Source organism: Thamnophis elegans, chromosome 8 (genome assembly GCF_009769535.1).
Source record: "Thamnophis elegans isolate rThaEle1 chromosome 8, rThaEle1.pri, whole genome shotgun sequence".
Lineage (NCBI taxonomy): Eukaryota > Metazoa > Chordata > Lepidosauria > Squamata > Colubridae > Thamnophis > Thamnophis elegans.
This window is the reverse complement of record NC_045548.1, coordinates 39,231,480-39,244,325: the sequence shown is the minus strand read 5'-3', so window position 1 is coordinate 39,244,325 and position 12,846 is coordinate 39,231,480. Positions and strand designations below refer to the sequence as shown.

At 41.4% G+C, this 12,846-nt stretch overlaps 1 protein-coding gene across 1 annotated transcript in view; it reads right to left on the bottom strand.

Moving 5' to 3' along the window:
- The window catches only part of RP1 (RP1 axonemal microtubule associated), a 211,589-nt gene that overhangs the window by 161,380 nt on the left and 37,363 nt on the right, over positions 1 to 12,846 (bottom strand). The window contains 2 exon segments of the mRNA XM_032222943.1: positions 10,102 to 10,233; positions 11,649 to 11,826. Of these exon segments, the coding sequence (XP_032078834.1) occupies positions 10,102 to 10,233; positions 11,649 to 11,826 (310 nt within the window).

The window sequence follows — 12,846 nt, the reverse complement described above, 5'->3', positions numbered from 1 at the left end:
AAACAAAGGATAGAGAAAGACAGGTAACACTGAATTAATGATTTGTTGTTGTTGTTGTTTGAAATCCTTTGCAGGCTAATTATGGATTACTTGAATCATTCAGTTATCAAAAATGAGGGTGTGTGTGAACTTCTGATTCAGAATCTGTTGGTGTTTGGAACAGCAAATGAAACTAAGAGAAACAAGAAAAAAAAGTAAAAAAAGTAAAAACTCTTCTGGCATTATTCCACCTCTTGTGAAATGGCACTTCCACTTTTAAAAGACTCACATTTCTTACTTCTGCAAATGAAGGTTAGAAAGTGTGACAGACACTTAAGAAGTCCTACTTTTATAATGACAACAAGATAAATTATCCTGCATTCATTCCCTATTCAGTTTCTTAACAGAGAATTTCTCTTTAGTGTTCTTTCCCAGAATTTGAGAAGATTTGGGAAGAAGTCTTGATGGGAGGAATGTCACTTTCTTTCACTTGGTTGTGAAATGGCCAAAACTGTGTTCATGGATTTCCTGCTTTTCTCTGCACAATCATCTGCAATTAGTCATGGCAGGACTATCATCTCCAATGTGATGCAATATCCTAATCTCTTAAATTAAACCCAAAGGAAAGGCATAATGAGAAAATTCCTTGCTTGGGACTTTTTTCAGTGCACTGCCATGACTAATGTAATGACTAAGGAGTCCTGACTTTGAGAATTAGATAATTTCTGTTTTAACTTCAGAAAGGTGAGAAAATCAACCATCTAGGTTCTCTGGCCAAGAATGTGACAGAGCAAAACTTTTCAAAGATCATATTTAGTTCTCTAACACAGAATAATAGAGTTTCAAGGGGCCTCATCTGGTCCAACCCCCTGTTCTAGCAGGAGAGACAGTACCAGTTCAGACAAATGGCTGTCCAGTCTTTCTTGAAAGCCTCCAGTGATGGGGCACCCACAACATCTGAATGCAAGTCATTCCACTGGTTGATTGTTCTCACCATTAGTAAAATAAAAATAAAATAAAAAACCCACTGCTCCAAAAGTGCTCCTTTTCCAAATTCACTTAATTTTTAAGACATTTAATATAATGTTTATGCTGTAAGCTGCACAGAGTCACTTCAGACAGAGATGGGCAGCAAATAAATTTAATAAATAAGTAAAATAAAATAAATGTTATATTAAATATTCTTTCTCCACATGCACACTTTACAAAAAGAAACAGTGCATATATTTCTAATCTCACCGGCTCAAGGTTGACTCAGCCTTCCATCCTTCCAAGGTGGGTGAAATGAGGACCCAGACTGTGGGGGCAATATGCTGACTCTGTAAACCGCTTAGAGAGGGCTGAAAGCCCTATGAAGCGGTATATAAGTCGAACTGCTATTGCTATTGCTATTGCTATTCTTTCTCTCCTTACAATAGGAACAGCAAAAAAGAAAGCAGATAGAAATTGATTAGTTAGAAAAGACTGCTGTTATGAAAAGGGAAGGAAAGAAAAAAGAAAGAATAAAAGGAGAAGGAGAAGCAACAATCTAACTAGGAATTATTATAAAAAGTTAAATTTACCAAGTTAGCAGCCTTTCTAAACCACAGATAATCTCCCAAGAGATCCCTGCTTTACAGCAGGCGTATCTGACTGAATTCTACCCATTTGCTTGCTTTCAACAGCTCTTTTGCTTCTCTCAGGAAGTACCACACTTCTATTCCTATTGGCAAATTGTTATTTGGGGTGGGTGGGGGGGGGGGTGTTTCCTATCAGCAAATGCAGTGGTCTGCTTGGGGTTTCAATTGATGTGCAGCTCTATCCACAATGCGATGTAGAATCTGTGATGCTTTCTTGGGACATATTTGCACATCATGCTTTCTTAAAACAATCCATGTAATACTTTAGCATAAAGCTTTTGCTAGGTCCTTTTAGTTTTCCTAAATCAAAGCAGAACTGAGAAATATTAAAATAGGGTTGCGGGATTAATGAATTGAATTGCAAGGGCTTAATTGCAATTCGGGGTGTAGTCAATATGAGGCAGTGCGTTGATGTCCTGTGATCTTTATTTCACAACTGTAACCTCAGCATTTTTTTAAAATCAGAAGTTGCTTCTATCAGCAAATGGAAGATTTTATCCCAGACTTTTCAGTAATAGCTTTAGTCTACCTTCTCATCTAGAAAGTAATGCAAATCAGCAACACTTTGCTGCCTCCTTGGGGCATATCTCCAACTAGAGGAAACATGAGACAGATGCTAAAAGGAAGATTCCTCAGCTGGAGAGAAATTGAATGCAGTCTTTTCCAAGTGTTCCTTAATTCTTTGTGGACAAATTTGTCAAGTTTTGGTCCTCTTAATTTCTCATTATTCAAATTTTAACTTATTCCATTTTGGGGGGAAATTTTGTCAAAAAAAACTCTACATGAAAATGTATGTGTGTTGTGTGTGTACATGTGTGTATTTGCAGGCATTTCTCTAACTATATCTGATTTTCTATGTATTTTTTCTAACACAATTTTTGACAGCAACTTTCCCTAATATGTCTTGTCTCCTGGGTCTCTTTTTCTTTAATATAATAAGGATGGTTAATTGTCCCTAACCTAGGCATGATTAATACATTTTAATGGGAAAATTCCAGTGATTCAAATCAAGCTTTCTGCAAACAACACAGGAAGCAGATTGTGAAAGAAATTTTGTACATACTCAATAAACATTTTTTTTAATAGAGAAAATTATGTTTGAAAATATTTCCTATATGTTTCATAAATTATCAGTATTTGACTGACTGGCATTTTTTTTTTAAAAAAATACCACATTTAAACTAGAAATCATTCTTCTCTGTTTTCTTGTCAACTGAGTGAAATGAACAATTTACATCAATATTGTACAGCACTTTGAGAGAAAAATTAAATGTAGGCCATACCATACAAATGGTAAAATTCTTTAAAATTGGTGGCCTTCCAATATGTTGAATTATGGGTCCTCTAATTCCCAGCCAAAAAAAGCCTTTGACTGTTCTGCCTGGGAAATATGGGATTTGTAGAACTTGGGAAACAGGTTGAAAAATGCTACTGCATTTAAATTGCAGGCCTACATAGGCCAAAGAAAGTGGGAAAATCAATATATATTCTGCATTTGAAGGCAATAGGTAATGTTGTCACATTGTTCATGCCTGCAGCACTTTTGCAGTAAGTAAACACTATTCTAAAAATTCACCATTAAAACCAATTCTAGGTATAAAAACCAATGGGATTTGCTATTTTTTGAAAACTGAATGATTGCTACCCTAGATTAATCATTCTTCAGGGAATCAAACTGCAAATCAACCATGTCCAATACAAATAAAAACACATTGGTCGATATACACTAAACTGGTTATAGCATCAAAATAAGTCTGTGAAAACTAAGTCCAATAAAAGCCTTTCAGACTAGTAGTTTTATATAAATTGGCTAAAATTATGTGAACATTTTAACCAGTTATTTTGGGGTGGGAGGAAATGCTTCAGCCATTACCAATTTATAACATTTGAAAGATTTGGGTTCCTTAGGGCAGTTTATTGTAGTAAGCTTGGCAGGATTGCTGACTTACAAATGTAAAGTGGGTGTCAGCTTCTGCTTTGCTGTCGCTTCAGCTGCCATGAAACGGGGAGGGAGGGCATGGTATTTGGGAGGGGTTACTCATTGTGCTGGAGGAAAGTTCTGGAGTTCATTGACTGTTCGGACTGCGCATGTGTAGGTGTTTCCCGCCTGGACTAACGGCACCGACATTCCATCTTCGTGATGCCTTTTGAAGTTATCTCACACCTGACACTTGAAAGACTTATGATTGGACTGGGATGGTGATGCCAAGGGGTGGGGAATGGGCTATTCTATATATCAACTGTTTTCGCGCCTAGTTAACCAGACTTCGCTATGCATTCTCTTTAACCATTTTTAATTAGTAAAAGTACATTTGATTTCTACGAATGGAGTCTCATGGTTTTCCTTTCCTAATTAATAAATGGAGAAGATCTGACAGTTAGCGAAGTCTCATCAACACCTTTCCAGGAGACTACAATCTACCGTGGGAGGTGCAAAAACTACAAAGGAGGCACAACAGAAAACAAAAATGTCTGCGCCAACCAGTGATGCTGGAAAAGAAAAAGAGACCACTGAAATCTTGTTTCCTGAAGAATTGGCTCAGCTGGAGATATCGTGCCCTGCTAGCCCTCCCCGTTGGTCTTTGTCGGTGGGACAAAGAGAGGAGGGGGCCACCTGGGATGTGGGCATTACCAGACGAAAACACCAAGAAAGGCCGTTGGCGGCAGCCGAACGAAGACCCCAGGAAAGAGATCAACCTGATTACTTGGAACCGAGGTACTCTGGGCTAAGTTTTGGGGAAGGCGAGGAGACTGAGGGGGGATGGGGCCGAGAAAACCCACGAGCAGCTTCACCCCCCCCCCAGCCAGGGATGCTGCCAGACCAGGGGCTCCACTCCCCAGAAGACGCAGAATGGCTAAAGTTCCCCCCTTGTCTGTAAAATTTGATGGAAACTCTAAGAAACTGGGATCTTTCATCATGCAAGTCTATAATTATATGGAAATCTATGGCCCCGATTTTGACTCAGATACCTTGAAAGTAAGAATGATTTTGCTTGCATTAGACGGGGAGGCCTCTGAATGGGGATCAGGATTACATCAATCAAACTCCCCCCTCCTGAGGAATTTCAATGCGTTTATGGGAGCTTTCAAGAGGCGGTTTGATGACCCCCTGACTGAGAAACGGGGCAAACTGAAATTTATGACCCTCGCACAGGAGGACAGGCCGGTGTCCGAATACATTCAGGAGTTTCAACACCTTTGTAATTACATGAGGGGGTGGGGTGAAGAAGCCCTCTTGGACAAATTTGCTTTGGGCTTGGATGAAGATATTTATCAACAATGTGTTAATCGCAACCTTCCCAAACGCTTAACTGTTTGGTTTGAACACGCGGCCGACATTGAACTGGATTTAATAAGGCTCAAATGTGCTAGGGAGGAGAGGCAGAGGAAAAAGGAGAAAGCTGCAAAATCTTCCCCCCCAAGCCGCAAAACTCCTTTCGGAGGCAAAGCCGAGGGGAGAGGAGGCCCCTCTGGAAGACCCAGGGTGATTACTTGCTTTCGTTGTGGAAAACTTGGCCATCGCGCTCCAGATTGCCGGGCCCAACTGCCCTCCGCCCTAACCCCTTCCAAGCAGGAGGGGAAATCCACCAAGCCCTCAGATAAAAAGAAGAAAGAAGCTGCGTTTGCCGCTGATTCCACCCCCACCCCCCCCCACTACAGCCAGGCTTTGGAGGGAGAAGCGGATGTCTCCACCAGCTCCTCGGATGACTCCGATGACGACGCCTCACCTCGCTGGGTGAGTTCAAACAAAGGCCCTATGCTAATCCCCATAGAATTAAGGGTTCTGCCCGATGGGGGGTCTGAATGCCTTTCTGCCTTACTTGACTCAGGCTGTTCCCGCTCAATGATCAACCCTGCTATGGTGGAAAAACTGGGCCTCAAGCTGAAGACTTTAAAAACCCCTATTGTCTTTTGCCAGATAGATGGGTCCATCGCTGGGGGGGGGGGGCGCCCATTTCTTTACTGAGCCCTTAGAGATGAAAATGGGATCCCACACGGAACTAATCTCTTTTATTGTGGCTCCTGGGATGGAAAGACCACTCATTTTGGGCCTGCCTTGGCTTCGCAAATGGAACCCTCGCATAAATTGGAGGGAGGGATGGCTGCGGATTCGCACGGCCACACCTCCGGAAGGGGAGGAAGTTTCTTCACACCCTGTTGGCTGAAGTTCCGATTTGGCCGCTAGAGGGCAGGAGCAGATTGAAGGAGATGAAAAAATTCTGAAAGTTTATTGGGACTTGAGGGGAGTCTTTAGTGAGACATCGTCTGACAAGCTTCCGCCCCACAGGCCTACTGATTGCTCGATCGACATATTACCCGGGGTTAAGCTACCAAAACCCCAAATATATTCTATGTCACCAAGAGAAATGGAGGAGATGAGAAAATTCATCGATAAAAATTTGGAAAGAGGTTTCATTGAGCCTGCCCACCCTAAGGTTGCTGCCCCTGTGCTGTTCTGTGAAAAGAAAGATGGCTCCCTAAGATTATGTGTTAATTTTAAAAACCTTAACGCCATCTCTGCCCAAAATTTATACCCGCTACCATTGATGAAGGACATGTTGGCCCACTTGGGGAAGGGCCGCATCTTCACTAAACTGGACCTCCGGGAAGCATACTATAGGGTCCGTATAAAGGAGGGAGATGAATGGAAAACTGCTTTCAACTGTCCTCTTGGTTGCTTCCAGTTCCGGGTCATGCCTTTTGGCCTGCAGGGGGCCCCTGCCGTCTTCATGCAATTAATTAATGAAATCTTGCATGACCACCTTTACAAAGGCGTTATCGTATATTTGGACGATATCCTTATCTATTCTCACACTTATGACCAACACGTCGCTCTAGTGCGCACTGTTTTGAAAAAGCTCAGGGCTGCTGAACTTTATGCCAAGTTCTCTAAGTGTGAGTTTCACCAAGCTAAGATTGATTACCTCGGGTATCGCATCTCCCCCGCCGGCATTGAAATGGACCCCGGGAAAGTTAAAGCGGTCACAGAGTGGGAGGCGCCCCGAACGCGCAGACAATTGCAAAAAATTTTGGGTTTTGCTAATTTCTATCGTCAATTCATCCCTTCTTTTGCCAAAATTGCGCTTCCTATCACCAATTTGCTGAAGTCCAAGGGTGGGCCTAAACCTAAGCCTAGCAAACCTTTGGATTGGACCATGGAGTGCCAAGCTGCTTTTGAGAAACTTAAGCGCCTTTTTGCTGCGGAACCGGTCCTGAAGCATCCCGACATTGACAAGCCTTTCGTTGTCCAGGCTGATGCCAGTGATGTCGCTGTTGGTGCGGTCTTGCTACAAGTCAACGATCAAGGTAACTTGCAACCATGCGCTTACACATCACGCAAACTCACGGACACTGAGAGGCGTTGGGCCGTTTGGGAGAAGGAGGCATTTGCGGTGCACTGGGCCTTAACCACATGGCGCCATTTTCTGGAGGGCGCCAAGCACCCTTTTGAGGTGTGGACTGATCACAAGAATTTGGAGGCATTATGGACCCCGCGCCGTCTGTCCCCTAAACAGATGCGGTGGGCCCAACACTTCAACCATTTCAATTTCATACTCAAATATATCCCTGGGGGGAAAAACTTCATGGCGGATGCTTTGTCCAGACTCCCTCAATACAACTGCTCGAAACTGAGCATTGTTCAGCTGGTTGTTCCCACTTCTAGCCTGGCAGCTCCGGTGGTCACCCGACAGCAAGCGCGCTCGAAGGTGGACATGCCTCAAGATTTTCTCTCTGACCTCAAACGCGCCCTTCCTCAGGACGATTGGTTCCAGGGGCATCAGGATGAATGTACGATGAGGGATGACCTGCCGTGGATCGGAGCCAAACTTTATGTCCCCGCCTCTCTTCGTCTCGTCGTCTTCCAACGCGCTCACGATACCAAGTTGGCGGGTCATTTTGGCTTCGTAAAGACTTTGCATCTCGTAAAGAGGCAATTCTGGTGGCCCTCTTTGAAAAAAGACATTGAACAGTATGTTGCTAGTTGCCCGGTTTGTGCAGCCGCCAAACGGCCACCTGGGAAACCACAAGGACTACTTCAATCTGTGGCACGGCCTGTTGCCCCATGGAAGGAAATTTCTATGGACTTCATTGTCGAGCTGCCTGAGAGCCAGGGGCACACCGTTATTTGGGTCATTACAGATTTATTTTCCAAACAGGTTCATTTTATCCCTTGCCACAAAATTCCTTCTGCTAAGGCTCTCGCTAAGCTCTTCATCTCCCACATTTACCGGTTGCATGGAGTGCCTGATCGTATCATTTCTGACAGAGGTGTTCAGTTCACCTCGACCTTCTGGAGGGAATTTCTCAAGCGCATTGGCTCCACCCAGGGCCTAAGCTCCGCCCACCATCCTCAGACTAATGGGGCCTGTGAGAGGACTAATTCTGTTCTAGAACAGTATTTACGTTGTTTCATTAATTATCAGCAAGACGATTGGGTGGACTTGTTGCCACATGCTGAAGTTGCCTACAACAATTCTGTTCATTCCAGCACTGGTTTTACCCCTTTCCAGGTTGTTTTTGGTCAAGACTTTGTCCCGATTCCAGAGCTGCCTCGTGACCAACCTCAAATTTCTTCTGTCGCTGACTGGAGTGAGCGTCTCAGCCGTATTTGGCCTTTAACTCTGGCTACGTTAGATGCCGCTCATCGTGCTAATAAAAAGCAGGCTGATAAGAAGCGTACGCAACCTTATCAGTACAAGGAGGGCGATTTGGTGTACTTGTCCACAAAGTTCCTTCAAACCACCCAAAAGTCCAAGAAATTAGGTCCTAAATATGTCGGTCCTTTTCCCATCCTTAAAATCATCAATCCTGTTTCCGTTCGTTTGCAACTGCCTAAGCATCTTGACCGTGTTCATCCCGTGTTTCACGTTAACCTCATTAAGCCTGTTCGTGTTTCCACTTTACGTCCGCCGGTGACTCCTCCACCTGCTCCTTTGTTGATTGATGGTGAACAACACTTTGAGGTCCGGGAAATCCTGGACTCCCGCAAGCGGCGTAACTGCATCCAGTACTTGGTGGCTTGGAAGCATTTTCCCCCCTCCCATACTGAATGGGTTGACAAGTCCCATGTTCGTGCTCCTCGACTGCTTCGGAAGTTTTATGCTGCTTATCCTGACAAGCCTTAATTTTCTTTCCCCCTTTTTCTCTTCTGTGTTTTGTTGTTTGTCTGTTTGTTTGTGGTTTTTTTGCAGGCCTGATCGCCTTTTTCCGGGGGACGGCCGGATGTCAGCTTCTGCTTTGCTGTCGCTTCAGCTGCCATGAAACGGGGAGGGAGGGCATGGTATTTGGGAGGGGTTACTCATTGTGCTGGAGGAAAGTTCTGGAGTTCATTGACTGTTCGGACTGCGCATGCGTAGGTGTTTCCCGCCTGGACTAACGGCACCGACATTCCATCTTCGTGATGCCTTTTGAAGTTATCTCACACCTGACACTTGAAAGACTTATGATTGGACTGGGATGGTGATGCCAAGGGGTGGGGAATGGGCTATTCTATATATCAACTGTTTTCGCGCCTAGTTAACCAGACTTCGCTATGCATTCTCTTTAACCATTTTTAATTAGTAAAAGTACATTTGATTTCTACAAATGGAGTCTCATGGTTTTCCTTTCCTAATTAATAAATGGAGAAGATCTGACAGTGGGCCAATTTCAGAGAAATAATTGGAGGAATATTTCTTTTTGCAAAGCATGCGGGACAGGAACCCACCCCTGTGCCACATGTGCAAAAAAACAGCTGATCATTGCATGCATGAATGCCAGAAACCTGGAAGAGGATCGGGCGACACGGCACGTGCCATCAAACATGGCTCTGGGTGTCACTTAAGGCACACGTGCTGTAGGTTCGCCATCATAGTTATATGTTATGTAAACTGACAAGAATAATTTTTCTCACTCTGCTAACTGAACATTTAATCTTTAGGAAGACTGGATTGTACTGAAGTCTTCTAGGCTCCTAGGCAGTGAGTCATGAAGATAAACAGTATTCCTGGGAAATGATGGTCAATGCATAGTCATATTGATTAAGAAGCTTATTATGACTAGTTCTTTGTGTGTAGGAATATTTAGCTTTATTTGTTTCCTATCATTGACCTAAATATGCTTAATCTTTATGTAAGAAATTCCAAACATACCTTTAAGCATTCTAAATAATACTTATCCTACCCTCCCATCCCATATACAAAATATTATTTTGCTGCTCATTATTTTCTTTCCTCTGATGCCTGGATGTTCCTGTAATCTACATTTAAACTGAGTTTAAGATTAAGGGCAAAGAATATATTTATTAATTAAGCAATGCAATCTCAAAGAAAAAAAATCGCTCACATTTGCGAACCAGTAGGGAAGGTAAGCATAAACCACCCCTGAAAAACCTAATGAGCCATCATTAACAGCAGATCAGGTTAATACTTTGAAAATGAAACAAAGCCGTTTCAACATGTTATGATTGATATGAATGAATGAAGTTGAGTTGAATTGAATTGAATTGATGGATGAATTTTACCTGAAGGAGGAGGATTTGGTTGTCTTCCAGATACTCGATTCTGGGTTCCTGCAAACTGCTGCTTAGGTTCTCTGAACACTTCTTCCTGCTGGGCAAGAGTTGCAGATGTTCCCATTGGCTTTTTTCTGCCAACTAAAATTTGAAATAGAAATCATTTAAAGGGGGGAAAAAACATTGGAAACCTTTTCAAAGGCAGTTAAAACAGTTCTTATTTCTGTACAAATTTTCCATGAATCCAAAGGACAACCGGCTTTACAGTTTTTCAGTGTAACAGTGTAACATAGCAAATTATGTACATTTCATTTCTTATGAATTGCAGGCAAGAGTTTAATGTTCTTATGCAAGAGTGCTAGACTGGTGTTGAGAAATAGCCTAGCCATGGCATGGCTTGAGAGGTTTGGCCGTGTAAACCCCTTGTTGGCAGAATCAGAGAAAATCCTTCTGGGCACACAGTGGTGACAAAGTTATCAACAAAATGCTGATAAAACCTGGTTGTCTTTCCCAGTTAAAATGGAGGTGCTGTGCAGGAAGCTTCATTTTTTTATACACAAATATAGTGGTGGGGTTTTTTTATAGATCACAAGTATAGTGATCTTTCAAAAAAGCTGACTCTGCATGATACCAGTCAAACATTCTGGAAAGTGTAGACCATGCCTTACTTGGGCACATACTTTTATGATCTCTCCTGAAATCTGAGTCAAAATGGTCATGAAAAGAAATTTCCCTAATGACTGGAAAGAAAATGGCATGTTGACAAGAGTTTGAAGTGGCCTCTGGGGTTGGAAAGAGCTCAACCTCTGACCACTTCAACAATCACATCATCAGAGTTACTGGGAACCAGGTGGCATATAAATTTAATTTATTATTATATACCAAATTGTATCCATAGCCATAACTGTGTTGATAAGAAAGAGAAAACACTATTTTCACACTGATACAGCTATATAAATCAAAACAGCTTTGAAATAATTTATAGCATCAATTTTGGACCTGACTTTGCTTGCCCCCAAAAACACAAATACATGTGCTGCCTAAAATACCATGAAAACCAGGGAGAAAACATTTCAATTTGCTCAATTTGTGGGGTTTCAAATAAAATTGTTCTATATCATCCTTGCTACATATCACAGACTACAAATAGCTGATTATAATAAGATTATATTCGTACTCAATAGCTACTACGCATTTCTGCCAGAATCTTCTGGAGAATATATAGGACTTGACAAGGTATTTTGTTTGAAATCTGATCTAGAAAATTCCAGTCCTGTAATTTTGTAATCACAACACAGTGAAAATTGTTTATCAATCTGGCAGAAATAAATATTTATTAGGTTTGAAAGGCTGTACAATTGTATGCATTTTAAAATGTAGCAGCAGATTTCTAAGTCATGTAGTAGATGCAATGCAATGTGTATCATATCATTGTTAATAATTGGGATGATCATTTATATCATTATCTTAAATATACTTTCAGCAGTAGTTTTTGTATTTTAAAAAAGAATTTGCAAGCCATGTGTTTTTAAAGCAAATAATTATTTTGTACATACATTTGACAACTTGTGGGTAAAACAAAACGTTGCTTTCTCCAGTATTGACAAGTGGTTTGGTCTCACCATTAGGCAGAAGGCCAACATATATTCCTCTGTTCTGTGCCGATTCAAGACTTACAGACACAGTTTCTAAATTTTTTTGAACTTTGAAATGACAGTCCACATCTCCTATGCCCTAAAAAAATGTAGTAAATCAAAATGAATAGGACTAGAATAATTATTCTTAGGTATAATTTTATGCTTTACCATTTCAACCTTTTTCTGGTCTCAGAAACTTAGCATAGTTGGACCTAGTTAGGATGTGGATGGGAAATTTCTAAATATTGGATTTTAAAAAAATCTTGACAAAGACAATGACAATCAACATTTCTTGCCAAAAAAAGCCTTCATGGACCTGTGCACAATGTTTTCCGGAGTCATGTTTGACTCAAAAGGACACCTTATGCTTCCAGGACACGGAATGTAAGCCTCTCTTCCATTACCAGCTGCTACTGATCCCTGGCAGTTACCTAAACAAACTGGACAAGGCCAGATTTTGCTAAATTGGGTTTTTTCTGCCAGTTCAGTGTATTTCCCAACATAACCTGTCATGCATCAACTTTTCTGTAATATGAGATCACTTAACTTTATTTGTTTGTGTTTGCATTTCTTTAACTAAATTGTTCAAATTATCTCTTTCTTTCAATCACATTTACCAGTAGTTTTTTTCTTATTTTAAATGCAAAATACCAACACCAAAAGTATCTAGTTATCCGGTCATATGACTTTTTAATTATTTATCTTCAGTTGGGTAGCTAAGTGGCAAATGGTCAGATTCTACTCTATTTGCAAGGCTACCAGAGCAGAACCTTCTTTTTAAGAATATCTACCTTCTGAAATGTTATCCTGTCAAAGTAAAGGTTAAAATGAATGCATTTCAAGAGTTGATATAATGGAGTTCCAAGTTATCCATCAATATATTGTAGAAGACTGAAATCTTCCTCACTATTGGGATATTTTATATTTCTGTTATATTTATGGAAGCACGGAATTGGAAAGGACCGCTTAGATAATTCATTCCTTGTTCAGTGCAATAATCCAGATTAAAGTCTGCATATGGGCTACCTGAATACATTCAATGATGGTAACTGGTTTCATTCTTATTCACTTTTTGTCCCCTTGACTCCTGGTGACAGTCTGGACAAGTCCCTGAAAT